The sequence below is a fragment of the Penicillium canariense genome (assembly GCF_028826845.1).
Source record: "Penicillium canariense strain IBT 26290 chromosome Unknown utg000003l_segment0_segment0, whole genome shotgun sequence".
NCBI lineage: Eukaryota > Fungi > Ascomycota > Eurotiomycetes > Eurotiales > Aspergillaceae > Penicillium > Penicillium canariense.
Genome location: NW_026622730.1, coordinates 646420 through 663413, shown reverse-complemented (window position 1 = coordinate 663413; position 16994 = coordinate 646420). Strand labels below are relative to the sequence as shown.

The 16994-nt window shown below is 50.0% G+C and overlaps 7 protein-coding genes across 7 annotated transcripts; 5 read left to right on the top strand and 2 right to left on the bottom strand.

The window, feature by feature from the left end:
* Positions 1–44: 44 nt before the first annotated feature.
* N7482_005084 (uncharacterized protein) lies at positions 45–389 on the top strand (the record flags this gene model as incomplete). The annotated part of the gene is made up of 2 exons (XM_056687209.1): positions 45–140; positions 240–389. 2 exons carry the CDS (start codon positions 45–47, stop codon positions 387–389), a joined length of 246 nt encoding a protein of 81 aa, XP_056542764.1.
* A 2316-nt stretch (positions 390–2705) lies between these two features.
* On the top strand, positions 2706–3667 carry N7482_005083 (uncharacterized protein; the record flags this gene model as incomplete). Its single annotated transcript, XM_056687208.1, is given in 3 exon segments — positions 2706–2825; positions 2884–3162; positions 3177–3667. The coding sequence occupies 3 exon segments, from the start codon at positions 2795–2797 to the stop codon at positions 3665–3667; spliced, it is 801 nt and encodes a 266-aa protein (XP_056542763.1). The 5' UTR covers positions 2706–2794.
* Positions 3668–5479: 1812 nt separating this feature from the next.
* Positions 5480–9061, top strand: N7482_005082 (DUF3433 domain-containing protein; the record flags this gene model as incomplete). Its single annotated transcript, XM_056687207.1, has 1 exon — positions 5480–9061. The coding sequence occupies one exon, from the start codon at positions 5480–5482 to the stop codon at positions 9059–9061; it is 3582 nt and encodes a 1193-aa protein (XP_056542762.1).
* Positions 9062–9265: 204 nt separating this feature from the next.
* N7482_005081 (tautomerase family protein) lies at positions 9266–9745 on the bottom strand (the record flags this gene model as incomplete). The annotated part of the gene is made up of 1 exon (XM_056687206.1): positions 9266–9745. One exon carries the CDS (start codon positions 9743–9745, stop codon positions 9266–9268), a length of 480 nt encoding a protein of 159 aa, XP_056542761.1.
* A 540-nt stretch (positions 9746–10285) lies between these two features.
* On the top strand, positions 10286–11347 carry N7482_005080 (dihydroflavonal-4-reductase; the record flags this gene model as incomplete). Its single annotated transcript, XM_056687205.1, has 2 exons — positions 10286–10715; positions 10773–11347. The coding sequence occupies 2 exons, from the start codon at positions 10286–10288 to the stop codon at positions 11345–11347; spliced, it is 1005 nt and encodes a 334-aa protein (XP_056542760.1).
* A 200-nt stretch (positions 11348–11547) lies between these two features.
* On the bottom strand, positions 11548–12594 carry N7482_005079 (sterol desaturase family protein; the record flags this gene model as incomplete). The annotated part of the gene is made up of 1 exon (XM_056687204.1): positions 11548–12594. The coding sequence occupies one exon, from the start codon at positions 12592–12594 to the stop codon at positions 11548–11550; it is 1047 nt and encodes a 348-aa protein (XP_056542759.1).
* Positions 12595–15663: 3069 nt separating this feature from the next.
* On the top strand, positions 15664–16958 carry N7482_005078 (biotin synthase; the record flags this gene model as incomplete). The annotated part of the gene is made up of 2 exons (XM_056687203.1): positions 15664–15873; positions 15996–16958. The coding sequence occupies 2 exons, from the start codon at positions 15664–15666 to the stop codon at positions 16956–16958; spliced, it is 1173 nt and encodes a 390-aa protein (XP_056542758.1).
* Positions 16959–16994: the final 36 nt, after the last annotated feature.

The window sequence follows — 16994 nt, the reverse complement described above, 5'->3', positions numbered from 1 at the left end:
CCCTTTAATCACGATAACAGTCTCAGAACCATCTCAGCCACATGATGGGCTATATCTGCAAATCCGTTGCAACACAACAGGGAGAATTCTGGGTTGCGCGCAGTTTGAACCAAGGCTGGCGCAGGCGACGTGTGAGCCAAGTATGTTGGTTGGGACAAGAGGAGTATGAACCTTTCAATTTCAAATGTTAGTACAATCCACGCCCAGTATGTCAGTCTCTATTTTCCCTACCTTAACAGCTGGGGCAGTCACAGTCCGAGCCGGAAGTAGTGGAGACGCCGCCGCAGCAGGATTTGAAGAGACTCAGACCCTCCGAGATCGAATCAGCTTTGCAGTCATTGCCGTCCTGGAAGGTTCCACCTAGTGCGTCGCAACATCTTTGGGTTTGAGGGGTATCCTGCTCGCCGTTTACAATACACTTGCAAGCGTACGTTGGAACCGAGAGGGCAGTAACAGTGACAAGAACAATATTGAAGAACCGCATATTGGGAGATAAGAGGTTGCAAAGATAATGAATCAAAGGAAAAAGGGGCTGAAAGTAGATAATGTAGACTCGTAGATGATGGTGGATGCTAGTAAGTCTTTTGGACGCGGAATCTTCTCCTTTGAATAAGTTATGGATATTGGACATCCTGTCTGTCTAGAAAGAAAGTCTCCGTAGGCGCAGATACTAAGCGCAATGGCATACTCAGAATGGGCACGGGTCCCACAAAGCTGAAGGATTCGAAGGATTCACGGCTTTGAAGGAACATCTCCGGCTTATACTACAAAAGAAGCAGGGATCACCCCACACCTGTTTCTTAAAAGAGTTATCACTGTAGGATCTACGATCGAGCCTTCTAATATGGGACCTACCCGGCTATAAAGAGCAAACCAGAAGTCAGAACATGGGATATTCATATATCAGCTAGGAACGGATTGATTCGGCCACTTTCCGGGAAATGAAGTCCCCCTCGCCAGTAGTGTGTAACGAAAGCGATCATCAATGAAGTTGCTCTTCCTAGAGATTTGGAATCATAGTACATCCCGTCTCAAATATTTTAGGACAGCTGATACTAAACCGTTCGGCTCTACCAATATCAGCCAACGAATAGTCTCTCTATATCGATAATTTCAATGGGGGCATGGAAGAGGCTTCAAAAGTCATCAAAAAAGACAAGTAGAAATACGGGTAGAAGCATAGGCTGATAATGGAGGAAAGACAGCCGAAAGTGTCGCAGACTTTCGCCCCCAATGTAAGATCAACGATCTTGTCAAGTTATCTGGTAATCTGAGCCCTGATGTTTCAACTGGCGTTGCATTTGACGTAGTGCCAAGCCGTGAGCTGCGCCCCATGCCAAGGATGCGATCGCCCAGTGACGTCAAGGCGGTCTGGGCGGACGACCAGTGGAGGACTCGACGCAGTCGCGTCCTATCACAGCACCCCATTGGGGCGATGGCCATGGTTCTGTACGGGCGAGGGCGAGGAGGAGACTCAGGGAAACCCCCAGATAAAACCCTATATTATGGGGCAACTCCATACGATGCGAGATGAAGGATGATAATATCTCGAAGGATTCCTCGGGAATTGTCCGGAACATGATGCTGCCCCCTCGTAGATTATAGTTGACCGCTGGGGATACCGAAACTACAAGGGTGACTATGCAATCCTTCAGCAGGGGCCAGGTCACCTTCTACTAACCTAGCGTGTGTCCAAGACGAGCTACTACCCAAAAGAGCTCAATTGCGGGAAGCCTATCCAGTTTATATAGTAGCTCTCAGTATCCTCAATCATGGGCCAACATCGACTCTTATCATCTATTCACTACCTCCTACAAACCCACAATCAAAAATATCAAAATGCGGTTCTTCGATCTTATTCTAGTGACCGTTACGGCGCTCTCCATTCCCGCCTATGCTTGCAAGTGCACTAGAGATGGACTGGATGATCCCAGCTCAACTCAGACTTGTTGCGATGAAATGAGCGGAATTTTCCAGGATGGTGAAGATTGCCAGGCCCATTCAATCTCGGATTCCTTGGAAGGATTTGCCTACTGCTGCGGCGCCAACGGATTTGCCTCCGACTGTGACTGCCCGACTTGCATCTGAATCGTATCTTCTAAGGTATTTAGACTGGAAGCCATTAATATTGGAAAGACGGGATACTGATCGCTGTTCAAAGGATGTCCGATGAGCTTCATATTACAGATCCCGATCAATAGCAACTGCTCTCTGCTTTCTATAACGTTCATTCTGTCTGGAATAGCTATTTGACGACTATATATTGACCGATGGGGTATTGGTGTGGCTCAACAGATGAAGATACTGCAACGGGACTTGAGAATGGATGTATTTAAGTTCTTCTGGGGACTTGCGAATATGTAGTTTCGCCACATATACGATTGTTATTTTTTCTTTTAATCTCCATTCGTTCATCTTTGGCCGGTCAAGCTTCACCCCTACGACATTCGGAGCGCGTCCACTGCCGCCCCTCCAATATTATGTGAACATCTATGAACCTTTAATATATTATAGGTCTCCTATAATTACTAACAAGACTTGGGTCAACTTGAATATATATTTAATATACCAACATTAAGTATGAATCTTTCCTTGATTACTACCTTTTCTCAACAATTGTTTACAAAGCACACTAGAAGATTATAATTGGTACCAATCAATTGCAAATTAGCTAATATAACGTCACTAGATATTACTTAAGCTAGAGTTAGAGCTTACCGATCACGGCACCTGCACCGTGGTCTTCATCACTGTCGGATTCATTATCTGTGTGGTGTGCTCGCTGCCTCGTACAATGAAGAACATGACCTACATCTCCGGCGTGTGTATGTGAACCGGAATCTATATTTGAATGTCCTATCCGCTGACTGCTATTGGACATAGCATTTGTCAGTATCTTCAGTGCAGTCATGATCACGATGATCGGCGTGGGTGTTCAGGCCAACGGAGTGTCAAAAATCAAAGCTACGGTTGATACCGACCTGTTCCACGCATTTACCGCCGTTACTAATATCGTCTTCGCCTATTGTGCCCACGTGGCTTTCTTCGGCCTTCTTGCTGAGATGAAAAACCCGAGGGACTTTCCCAAGGCCCTATATATGCTGCAGGCCTTTGAGATCATCTTTTATACAGTTGCCGCCGTTGTGATTTACTATTATGCAGGTCAATCTGTTGAGTCCCCTGCTCTAGGATCCGCTTGGCCTCTATTGAAGAAGGTTGCTTATGGAATTGCCATTCCAACTATTGTTGGTGCTGGTGTTGTGAACGGGCATGTTGGACTGAAATATATCTATGTCCGCCTTTTCCGCGGAATGGATCGGATGCACCGCCGCGATCTCGTCTCTGTGGGTCTTGGTTTGCCATCGGTCTGACATGCTGGATCATCGCCTGGATTATTGCCGACGCCATTCCGGTATTCAGCGATTTGCTGGGCTTGATTAGCTCTCTTTTTGCTAGCTGGTTCAGCTACGGCCTTGGTGGTGTTTACTGGCTACACCTCAACTGGGGCAGGTGGTTCTCGTCTTCACGAAATATTTGCCTCACCATACTGAACATGTTGATTGTATTGATCGGTGCCTGCATGTGCGGCCTTGGTCTTTACGTCGCTGGAAAGGCAATCCACGACGATGCTTCCAGCAACAGCTTCTCCCGTGCCAGCAACGCATAGCGGCCGTTCCTATGTTTTATAGATCCGAGTCATGTGCGTGATGGTTGTACTGCTTGATCCACTTTGTGTATATGAGATTTACTCGATCATCCGCTTTGTTCTATTCATTCTTGTCAAATCACCTTAGACTTGCAAACCGGCTTCGTCCATGACATTTTTTTTCTGCGCTTCTCTTTCACCCGACAAAGCCGGGGCTCGACCCAGTACAGCTGGCTAATGCAGCCAATCGGGGACGATCACACGAGGCTTGGTTATGTGCCGTCATCGGACCGAAATCCCGAGCGTCGGCTCTCCCGATCGTTGCTGGTCCGTTTCAAATTGTTACTTGCTCTGCAAGAGATTCCAGGTAGAAGATGTCCCCTGGCTTGCTTCACCTGCACGAACCAAGCTCACCGGGACGCTTGAGCCCATAGAACATGCCTCGTAGTGCTTAAGTGTCGCTCTGCAAAGGCTTCTCACTTGCATGATTCTCTCCCGTTGGCCTTTTGTTGTTCCTTGTGTTGGCTACCCTATGGCTGGCCAGTCAGCTCCCGTGACACGGGCCGAAGTGAGCGTACCATGTATATTCTGATGAGGCGTTTGTGAGGTGGAGATTACCGCCAACTTACCACCCATCGCCCTTGATCTCCCATCGCTTCTAGCTCGCGCCGTTTATTTTGCATCATGCTTATTATGTACCTTTCTAGTAGCCTACGCACACCTTAATTAATTATCTCCCTCCGCTTTTAACATGAGTTTCGTTAGAGGGCTCGTTTCCCCGCCGAGTGTACGATCCCAGCATTTATCAATTTGAATTGAATTGAACGCTTGCTGAAGCTACGCTAGCGCTTTCTTTGCCGCCAATGACCCGCCGAAAGCTGTGGGGGGCTTTAAGACGTATGGGGTCAGCACTCCCCGCATACATCTACATATTCACATATCTTTAGGGGTATTATTATGTGAGAAGATTTGCAAAAATCTATTCCGTAACCATATTGACGTGTTTAGCGAAGGAGGATAGATAACCCTTTCTCAACTTGTGGCATTAAGGCTGAGTATTGAGACACGTGCGGCTGTTCCTGCTGCGGCGCCTTGGCAGTGGCGCCGACCGTTCATTTGTGCGTGGGCACGGGCGAGCCACTCTTGCAGCTATCTGTTGTATGTTTTCATCATTAGCCGTAGAGTTTCCATAATATGCAATTCCATCTGGAATTAATTTTTTTTTGGTTGCGAACCGATGCATAGCTCAAACGCGGCAGATAGGATATTTTTATGGATCTTCGATTTTAACTGGAGGTCTAGGCTACAAATTTTTATGTTGCCAAGACCGAGTCCTCGGAAAAGTTGAGACATCAAAAAAGCAGGCCAATAGCGTATCTCAAATAAGGCTACCCCATAAGTTGGGACCCACTATGTCGGAGAGCCAAACGTGCCTCCTGATTCTGGCCCCAATGTGGCCGGCCTAACTTTTCCCTCCTCAGTCTGTAATTCCTTTCTGGAACATTGTGGTCTCACCTCCAACCCTCTTCACTCCCTGAATTCGCATTGCTACCAGAGTCGCCGGCGATTCAAAGTGCGCACATCTTGCAGATGTATGATTTCTACGATCACGAACTGGCAACGCGAAGCGCTTGTTCAGCCTGTCAATTTTGACATGGTGTCAGCATGAGTTCGTCGGCAAGCTAGCGATTTGTGAGTGATAGGCAGGAGAGGGGATCTCGATCAAAATGCACAAGTTTATTTGACACACATATTAATTCTGTTCATGGCATAGTTGCATGCGTCTCCGCAGTTGAGCGCAAGTTTTGTCTCTCGTTATCTCCCCGCAGCAGAATGCCAGTCGCGGACGTGCATGGTTCAGAACAAAAATGGAGAGCCTTCCAAGGCTGGCTACCCCAGTCATTACATAAAACATACCTTGTCACACTGGCTGGTTTATTCCTGTTCATGTTGACCGTGATCGAGTCCTTGCGACAATGCTCCAAAAGACAAGGGGGCATAATTCATTGGCAGTATGAAGAAGACCTTCCCACAGCTATCTGGGGTGCTTACACCTATCTGCCTTTGATTTTTGCGCTACTTGCCATCAATCTCCTGGACGTTTGTGCCCAGGATGTGTTGCGGCTCGAACCGTTCTTTCAGCTGGCTAAGCCTGACGGAGCCCCAGCGACGGTGCTATTTATCAACTATTGTTGCAATGGGCTTACAGCCTCCGTGACTGCGTTTCGCAATCGTCATTGGGTTGTGCTATGTGTTGCGCCGGTCTCTTTGATTTTCCGCCTGTTTCTTCCGTCGCTATTAGCGGGTCTGGTAGTTTTGGATGATGGGAACTGGGTTCAGAAGAAGATAGTCAATACCTGGCCATCCATAATTGATCTGGAAATTCAACAGTCATGGCTATCGGCGGGGTCTTCAAGCCAAGGCCCTTTAGGTTCAGCTGAGCTTAACAGCTTCTTTATGCCGGACCCTTCCGATTACGCCACTCCTCCTATTTCGATGCCTCTTGATGATCAAAACGACTCTTCCTTGTTGACTCTCAATCAAACAATATATTGGTCAAATATGACATGCGTCACCAGTTCTCGAAGAGGATCCTCGCCAGACGCTGTCGTACACCTCAATTCGACCAGTCCCTTGCCTAACGGTGAACAGATCTGGTCGTGGGATGTTCGCAATGTCACCATGGGGGGCATACCTGGCGAAAACAGCAGCTCGCAGTGCCAGGTTACTGTTCAGCTGGATACTGTCATAGCCTCCGATCAAGGAACTATTCAAGCAAGATTCTGGGAGCCCATGGGTTCCGATGAGAAGTTGCTGACTCCGTCAGCGTTTTCGTATGACGGTTGCAGCTTATTCAAAATTTTCGGGGTGATTGTCGACATGCAACTTGCCGCAGGAAATGTTTCAGATTCAAATGTCACGGTGCTTGCCTGTTCACCGACCTATCAGCAAGCATGGGCCGATGTGACTCTCAACCCAAATGCCTCTATCGCTAACGTGAAGACGGCCTCTTCGACTGTCAAGCCTCTTGATACACTTGAGTTCTACGTGGAGGGAATCCATGATCTGATTGCTTCTCGGTATCTATTATCAGAGCACAACGTGCGACTCGGCAACGATTTGCAGTTCAATTTTTCTGCCGGCGACAACGATCCAGTCATCCTCACAAGCGATTCCACGATTATCAACTCCCAGCAATACCTGGAAGAAATTCGTCGATACTGGAATTCTCAATTTGTTGTCACCATCGACAGATTCTTCAGCCCTGGTGCGGCTCCAACGCCTGCAGATGCCGAACAACAGAGCTTGGTGATCATCTTGACCGTCGCATCCAAGGCCGTGTCTCTTGCTGAAGCTATACTAATCTTGGGTCTTATTCTACTCGGAGGTTTGACATACGTGTATCAACATCGACCTAACTTTCTGCACTGGGACCCCGGGTCGATCGCTGCTCAGTGTGCGATCGTGGCGAAGCTCTTCACCCCGGCCTCCCGAGCCATTTTTGCAGAGGCGAAATTGCATCAAGCAACCACGCGTCAACTTCGGCAATGGGCTAATGGGAAATGGTGCGAGTGGGTAGATGAGGATGGGGAACAACAGCTTCAAATCGCCGATTGGAGTGAGGTATCTTCGGCGCCACCCCATCCTCCCCCGGGTCGTCGGGACCCCATGCCGCATTTTTTGAGACCCCTTTGGTTCCTTATGGAATGCCTGATACTTGCAGGAACATTGGCTTTTTTCGGAGTTAGCCTGGCTTACCTTCGGTGGAAAAATATCAACAGCTTCTTCAGCACTGGTGCATTGGTGTCTATGATCTTCCTCAACTATGGGCCAACTGCGATTGCTTCCATAATCGGTTCCTTCCTCGCATCGATTTATCGTAATCTGAGTCTCATGGAGCCTTGGATCTGGCTGCAAGAGGGAATGGCCACAGCGCGGCAGTCTGTTGTCGAGAACTATGGGATTCAAACGCCATTTGTACCGCTGTTCATGCAGCGTCATCACCGGCCAGGTCTCCTTTTCACTGTGTCTCTTGTGTGCTTGGGAGATCTTGCTTTGCGAATTCTGAGCGGTGGGCTGTTTACACCTCAATTGAAAACCTCCACGTCGGCGACTTCCGCTGTGGTGAACATATACAACTCTTCCGCCATCGCAAATCGGGTCGATGATACGGATATCGAGATGTCCCTGATGGCGACCAGCAGAGTGATGAACAACGTTTCCTTCCTTCGATGGACTTCAACGGATGGACAATACTTTTTGATGCCTTTCGCAATCCACGAACCTTCCGATGATGACTACACCACATATTCTGCAATCACCCGCGGAATCGGGGCAGATCTCGAATGTCAGGTACTTGGGCCTAATCCATCAGTCAACGATTCAGTGTCAGGGGCGCTTGCTTGGAATTACACGATAGCTGGAGATGAAAATGGACACACTTGTACCGTGAATATTCCACTGACAGAGGGCCTTGCGGCCAAGGCTGGAAGATCTGTTCATTTCTATGCACCAAATGGAACAGACACGTTCTGTGCAAACTCCAGCATTTTTGTTCTGGCATTCTCAGAGTTGAAGAACATGAGCAGTATAAAGGCATCAAGCTCGGTCGCCTTGCACTGTCAGCAAAAGATTCACCTGCAGGATTTTCATGTTGAATTTGACTCCAGTGGCATGATTCAGGATCAAAAACTCATTGATGGAAGCATCATTACAAGCGGGGGCCTCTTTCACAATGCGTCTGAAATTCTCGGGAGCTTCAACCAAATGTTGACTTCCTCGCCTCGGAATTTCTCGTCACATCATTCGGCACGACCACACTCTCAACATCATCGTAATCGTCATCACCGGTATGACTGGCCTGGTCGCTTAACTGCCAACGCCTACGACACGTTATACTCAAAAGACTCTGAAATGACACCTGAGCATCTCATTCTTGCGGTCCAGACAGTCTACCAGACCGTTTTCAGTACCCACTTGGCTCTCTGGAAGGAAACGTTTCTTTACCATCTTCCACCGCATTCTGCCCAACCAGCATATGCAAAGGTCATAGACAGCCTATGGGGATTCATACCGTCCACCAGCTTAGTGGTCGCCATTATCAGTTTGCTTGCCGTCGATGCAATCGCCCTAATGGGTGTGTTTATAGTTCGCTTCAATCGCTATCGGGGGCCACGCATTCCTCGGTCTATTGGATCTCTTATGCCCTGGATTGTACAAAGTCGCATGATGACCGACTGCGGAGATACTTATGACATGAGCGAACGCGAGCGTGAGAGGTACCTAATAGAGAGAGACCGCAGGTATCGGGTTGGGGATTTTTCCACTGCGGGTGGGCAGCAATGGGCCCTGGACTACGATGACCGTCATGGAACTTTGGATATTGAATTACATGAGAGCAGAACTACTGAATAGAAAAGGCTAATGATTATATGAGAAACGCCACTTCATATGCACACTGAACGAAGATAGAGCGATGGAATGATAGAGCGATGGAATGATGCACCCGCCGGAAAACCAGTCCGTCCTATCACTGATTCCATCAACGATGGCCACGTTAACCAAAATCTCTTTTGTCTTTCTTCATGGCGAGAGCAGGTAGGGATTATATGTGAAATTTCACAAGGTAGCCTGTTTCGTGACAGGAGGATAGGCACCCTCGTAGGAAAGTGGCCGGTTTTCCTTCACCCACAGCTGCTCCTCGTCGCTCTTGTATGGTGGAGGAATCAGGCTGTTGATTTTCCAAAGCCGTCTTTCTGTCTCATCCACATGATACTCAAAGTCGTAACCCATGTCCAGTAGATGTGGCTTCATGACCTGGTCAAGGCGAGACGTAGTCCGGAGATACATGGCGTCAATATCGGGCACATGGATGGCAATATGCGTGATTATAACGCGTACGAATGGAGTCTTGCCTTTTGGCGTCGGCTTGCCGCCCAGGAAGACATTGCTGCCATCCATCCTGTGGAAATGCGTCACAACGTAGAAGGCGGGCAGGCCGAGATCTGTATACATCTTGGTTATGTCTTCGGCAAAGTTCTGCTTCGAGGCATCATCCTCGAAGGTGCCGAATGGGTGGTAAATTTGCCAGAGGGGCATTTCGAAGCGTGGTTGGTTTGACGAGATATCGGATGGTGTTTAACCAAGTGATTGGAGCTTGACCTTGAGAGGAATAATTTTAGGAATGATTCGAAGAATAAACAAGCCCTAAATTTGGACCAGACTATATATGTACGCATGGATGGTTTCTATATAGGCTCAAATAATCTTCCGTTCCGTGATCGGAATGAATAGTCATCATCCCAAGAGTGCATAGGCACCATGGTGAAATGAATCCGGCCGGCCCATGAAGACAATCGAGTAATCGAATAATATGATGGCATTTCATGACAAACAAATGCGAAAGCCGAGCCCGATTCTCCAGTCGCAGGTATTAAATTGATGATCAATCATGCGTTACTCGTTATGGCACCACCGTCGCATTCCTGATTATTCAACACAACCGCTGCTGAATATACCCGAGAACCACCACAACAGGTTGATTATCAATACGAGTGTTGAAGAATTCTGTTATAAGTAGAGAGGAAAAAGTAGAAAATTGTTTAGCATTGCAAGCAACCAGTCAAGAAAATTTCAGACATGTATCAGTCTCTCGTCTTTGTCACCGGTTCTACCGGTTTCATTGGATCGCAAGTTGTAGCGGCTACACTGAGAGCCGGCTATCGCGTGCGCTTGAGCATCCGCAAGCCGGAGCAAGAAGCCGCTCTCAAGGCCCGATACGCTGAACTTAGCGACAAAATTGAGATATGCATTATTCCCGATCTCTCGCGGCCTGGGGCGTTTGATGATGCCCTTGTTGGTGTTGATTATGTCTTCCATATTGCCTCGCCCATGCCTGGGAAAGGCACTGATATTAAGCGCGACTATGTTGACCCAGCCGTTCAAGCAACTACGTCGATTTTGCAGGCGGCGTTGACCTTTAAGCAAGTCAAAAAGGTTGTTATCGTGTCGTCTATCTTGGCATTGGCCCCCTTGAATGCGATTATAACTAATAGTGTTGATGTGAAAGGTATGTGCTGAGATACTCGATTAGGCTCATCATGTTGACTAACTTCCATTTCAAAAGAGAACACGGGCCAGGTTATTCCTGTCGACCTATCAATGGATTTCCCCGAAGGCTTCGTGGGCGAAGTGTTGAAATACTCCGCGTCTAAAATTCTCGCCCACCAAGCAACGCGTGACTTCCTCGCTGCCAACAGCCCTCATTACTCAGTCATCACCCTGCACCCGGTCTTTGTCCTAGGCGACAGCATGATTCAGCAAACTGCCAGTGAACTCGATAGTATAAACGGGCTCTTCTGGAAGTCGCTCTTTACCGAGAAGCCCCAGCTCTCCAGCACCTGGGTACACGTGCGCGACGTCGCCGATGCCCACGTGAAGGTATTGGAGACGGACGTCAAAAGTGGGACGGAGTTCATTCTGTCGCGTCCTGCTACATCTTGGGAGGAGGTCGCGTCGTTTGTCAAGTCAAAGTATCCAGCGCTAGGATGCCAGCTGCAGCCTCCCTTTGAAAGCGGCTGGACAGTGGAGACTACTGGTGCCGAACAGAATTTGGGGATAAAGTGGCGATCGGAATGGGAAATTGTTGAAGATGTGGTGAACCAGCAGCTGGCTCTTCAGGCGAAAGCAAGCTCCCTCTGAGTGATTTTGGCTATGTTGGCTGAGGTGATAATGGATTGATTTTCATGTTATTTTTCCTTTGCAGAAGTTTAATATTCCTTACTTTATCTAATGTACGCGCAAGAGGCTTCGAAAACCATAAAAAGGACCCCGTGGATTTTCCATCATTATCATAGTCCCCGAAGAGGGCGTCATAAAAGAAAGGAAGATGGCCACTGCACTCAAAATAGAGGCATCGTCGCAACATTCACATAATCAACATTCTCATCAACCGATTCAATGCGCTCCGTACACGTCCCAAAGATCTTATCCCACAGCCTCGTCTGTTTGCCATAGTTATGGCTCTTCCGCCATCCCTTACGGTGATGCAAATCATGGTCCTCGATGACAATTTCAGCATCGAGCCACTGCAACAACCAGCTCAGCGTCGACGGTACGGTAAGATGCATCCGCAGCCCGCTGTGGCCAAACACCTCCGCGAACGCGACGTACTGGTGGCAGATCCACCATTCGTAGAAGCCCATAGGCATGCCCATGGCCCGAAGGCTCAGGTATGTCATTAATGGCACGCCGACCATATCGAAGAACTCTTGCTCATGATCGGCGTAGGCGGCGAGCAGTGGGTTCGGGTGCTTCGTGAGGTGGTGGGTGCGGTGGAATCTCCAGAGGAAGCTCACGTCATGCATCAGCCGGTGATACCAGTAGAACCAGAAGTCGAGAATGATCCCGTAGAGTCCAATCTCAAGCGGAAGCCAGGCCCAATTAAGTTGGGAAGGTAGTAGGTTCCGGTTATAAGTAAGGTAGGTGGCGAGGACGAGCCGAGAGCCGGTGGTCTTGTAGAGCGAGGCCACCACTTTGGCGACACCCACGTCTGGCACGCCATCACGCTCATGCTTGTCGCCATCGAGGAAACCGTAGATGTGGCCTAGTCGGCGCAGGATGTGGACTTGGTAGATGACCGTGGCGTTGAACGCAAAGAAGTATAAGTTGAAGGTGGCAAATGGGCCAAGTGTGCGGCCGGTATAGGTCATATAGGCCTCGTGGAAGAGGAGTGGCAGCGCAGAGTAAAACAGCACCCAGCGCTGTAGAGACCACTGCGGCATATATGGCAGTTTCTCATCCTTCTGGTGCACAGGGACTTCCTTGTTCAGCTCGATCGGGTGGGCGTTGAGTATTTCCAGGGCCCAGTGGCTATGGGTCCATTCAGAGCGGTCCGCGGTGCGCCATGTGGACCGCATAGAATCCTTTGATAGCGGTTTGGTATCCATGGTAAATGGTATATGATTCCACTGACACTATAACAATCAGAGTTGCATGGCCATGGATGCTGGGGCGTCCATTTATATCATTTCTGCCCCGGAAATAGCCCAGGGTATTCGCCCACATGTGAAGTGTGTGCTCATGACGTTTCGCATCATGTGTGGATCTCCCTCCCCCAACAGTTTGGCGGAAATCAAATAGCGAGCAGATCAGGAGGGCCCCGTTGAGGCCAAGAATGGAGCGGATCCGCCTATCGCACATGTTTAGGTCTGTCCCCGCGCAGGCGAGCCTCGGGCTTCACGGAAACATCCCGGGGAGGGCATCTCCAGCAACATCCAGGAGGCACGAACGGCACGATAGCGCAATCTGATCGCCCGTGTCCCAAATCCCTGTCGGCGATGATGTAGATTCTTTGCGGGGGGGCAGAGACCATACATAGCAGTGGAAAAAGCCAGCCTCGGTTCGCGCCATTGTGATTGCCAAGATCTGAGATCGCACCCCAATCAGAGTCTTCCGATGGCGCCCCGCCTCTTCGCGTAAAGAGATGGGCACACAACCCACCAATTAAGCATTGCAGGCTAGGGAGATTTACTACCTATTTGGGATACCCTTGCGATTGAATCCCCGGAAATAGGGATTAGGCCAACCCTTGGGAGAAACTGTTGGGGTATTCTGCTAGAGTTAGAGGTGCGCACTCTTTTTCCACAGGCTTGACACTTGTCTGCATGGGTTGGGCTTGTGTCAGCCATATAGCCTATATATTGGACATAGCGTTGTGGTCTTCATATGCTTAAGAACATGGGGCAGTGTCGCACCTCTGATTTAAGGTTAGGCTTCGGAGATATTCAAACCCCGGTCTCGATCACACAGCATGACTCATGTCGCAGGAATGATCTCCCCGATGGGCCTCAGAAGCCCTGGGACTCGGCTGAGCCCAGGGTTGAGGTATGAAGTACAGCATCAGCAGCAGCCAGGATTATCATCGGGGATAGTATTAGTATGATTTCGTGGAAGAGGCAAAGGGATAAAGGAGTCAAGGAATAAAGCAAACTCTTCTCAAATCCTGAATTCTGGGAAAGAGGGCGATCCGGAGTACTTCGGATGATGATGATGATGATGATAACTGAATTAATGTAATGCAGCCCAGCTCGTGCACAGTGGCTATGTAGGCGGTTCCTCCGACGGAAGCAGGTGAGACGCTTGCCATCGTTCCGTATCCGACTCCTTGCGCACGGGGCTGAAACCTGGTGAGGAATCGTGTCCTGCAGGCAGGCCAAATGGCCCCTAAGAGAGAGCCCTCACCTGTGCGAGCCGGAGATTCCTGAATCTGCCTCAGCCGCTATAACAGCACGTGCCTACCGTCGATATTGGTTACATAGCTGGTATCCCCCAGATCACATACCTACCAGGCGACAATGGTTAGGCCTAGCAGGAATACAGACTCGCGATGTTAGACACACAGTCAGTATCGATCATATCACAACTACTCCTTACCATATCACAACCATATCACAGTCATTCCTAACCATAAGAAAACAACTGGTACTCTTGATCTTCAGAGACATTGATTTACTTTACTAGTCGGCTCGAGGTTGGATGACATGATGTCTCTTTCAATTGGTTGCAATTTACGATTCCATTTCCCCTACGTTAAACGATGTGTGATCGCCCATCAGATGTTCTCACTCAAGTGCAATATAGTGTTCATGAAATTTGAGGTGCAAAGCTGCAAATACAGATGAAAAAGGAGGTGCATGAAAATAGAGGTGCGAATGAATTTGTATATAAATGGAGATGCGAATGGCGATCCGAAAAATGTCATAATATCACTCGCATGCGTTCTACACACAACATTCGACGACCTGGGTCTTGGAATCCACAAATCGACTCTACGAGTATAGGATCAAGAAGTGGAAACAGCTCCCCAGATTATACAAACCTTAATTACCTCCCAATGGTATTATCCTGCTTGCGTCGCAGCACATTTCCCAATTCGAACTCCCCGCTCTAGAACCTTTTTTCTTCAGATCCGTGGGGCAGTTGCTTAAAGTCCTTCATGCCATCAGCGCAATGATCATGATCTATGTGATGCCAATTCCCAGGCGATAAGGCAGTATACCTATTACTGGGCACTTTTGGAGGTAACAATGAAGCTGTGTACCCTTCGCTATGTCTCCGAATAGTAGAACCACATCCACGTGACTTATGCTAACGCCGTCCTTCTCGGGACTTGGTCAACTTCGCTCTTGATGGCTGTGACACATAGTCGGTAGGAATAGATGGCTGTCGATAGCGCTTTTTCAATACCAACGCAACCACTGGAATCATTTCCCCCTCAACCTCATCCATTTCCAACTTCCCTTCCCCCGAGCCGGCGCACAGGCCAGTACCCGCGTTGGCTAATCTGACGATCTTCATTGGCCCACCACGAACCGGTGGATCCCCCGGTGTAGTGACGCACAGGACAAGCGCGAGTCAACAGAATTGGCGAAACTGAGAGGGCCGCAATTCTAGCGAAAAACCGAGCGGCCAGGCCAGAACTGTCCTCGGTTCCTGACAGCTCGGGGAGAGGCGAAATTCAGGACAGGGCATATCCTCGGTTATAGTCGGGGCCATCTGGAGTTTAGGGTTCAAGATCTCTTGGGGAGAAGACATCCGACGGAAAGTGACCCAGAACCGGGCTGGGCTCGTTGGGGTCAACGCAGCTCTGCAGTATTCAACAGGAAAAATAGTCTCTCTTTCCGATTTTTTTTTTTGGAAACCACCGCCCATGCGACCGCTCATAATGATGGAGTAAGACTCTTCACCATCCACCTTGGCTGGACGGAGAATGGCAGGCGATGGCCACGAGAATCCATGCCTCGGATGATGATATTCCCCGGAAGTAGCTAGGGGCCTGTATGAGTTTAAGTTGGGAGGCCAATGAAGCGGCGCAATGCTTCCCCACGGGATTGTCGTAACCGTCACGCCGGTGAATTTGGCCTGCCCCTCTCTCCGGTCCTCTTTCTTTCCCGTCTTCCTCCTTCCTCCTCCTCCCCCTCCCCTCCCCCATCCTCCTATCCATCGCCCCCTCCGCCATGTCCTTCACCCTCCCCCGGGCCTTGCCCCGGTCGTTCCTGCGGTCCTACGGGACTGTCCAGGGCCCCCCCAGTGCCGCCGCGATTGCCAGTCGGGTTCCCGGCGTTCTGGTCGAGGCTATCTCCGCCACGGCTCCCCGCACCAACTGGACCCGGGAGGAAGTGAGCGCGGTCTATAACACCCCCTTGAACCAACTCACATACGCTTCGGTAAGCACCGCCAGATCGCGAGATATCAATTGAGCGCCCAGCATACCCCTCTGCCTTTCCCTGGTGTTTTCAGCGTAGCCGAGAGCCCGAGGACCCCATGGAGCTAATCCACCATATCCCAGGCTGCCGTACACCGACGCTTTCACGACCCCTCAGCGATCCAAATGTGCACCCTTATGAACATTAAAACCGGCGGCTGCAGCGAAGACTGTTCCTACTGCGCCCAGTCTTCCCGCTACGACACCGGCCTGAAAGCTACTAAGATGAGTCCCGTCGACGATGTCCTCGAGAAAGCCCGCATAGCCAAGTCCAATGGCAGCACACGCTTCTGCATGGGTGCTGCCTGGCGTGACATGCGTGGCCGCAAGACAAGTCTGAAGAACGTGAAGCAGATGGTCTCGGGCATCCGCGACATGGGCATGGAGGTCTGCGTAACCCTCGGCATGATTGACCAGAACCAGGCCAAGGAGCTGAAGGAGGCTGGCTTGACGGCGTATAACCACAACCTCGACACATCCCGAGAGTTCTACCCTACCATCATCACAACTCGCTCCTACGACGAGCGCCTGCGCACACTAGACCACGTCCGTGATGCCGGTATCAATGTCTGCTCGGGTGGGATCTTGGGTCTGGGCGAGAGCGACTCCGACCGCGTTGGTCTGCTGCACACTGTCTCGAGCCTGCCCTCACACCCGGAGTCGTTCCCTGTCAATGCTCTCGTTCCGATTCCGGGGACGCCCCTTGGTGACCGGAAGATGATTCCATTCGACCGCGTACTCCGCACCATCGCTGCCGCCCGTATCATCATGCCTGCTACCATCGTCCGTCTGGCTGCCGGTCGCATTGCCATGTCTGAGGAACAGCAAGTGGCCTGCTTCCAGGCCGGTGCCAACGCTGTCTTCACCGGAGAGAAGATGTTGACGACCGAGTGCAATGGCTGGGGTGAGGACCGTGTCATGTTCGAGAAGTGGGGATACTACCCCATGAAGAGCTTTGAGAGGCCGGAGCCCAAGGAGGCTAAGGCTGCGCCCACGCCGCCTCCCTCTCAACCGGAGACTGCTGCGCCGGTCGCAGCTAGCTCGTAACGGGTCTGGTCGAGCGAGTGATTTGGTTTGTAGTTA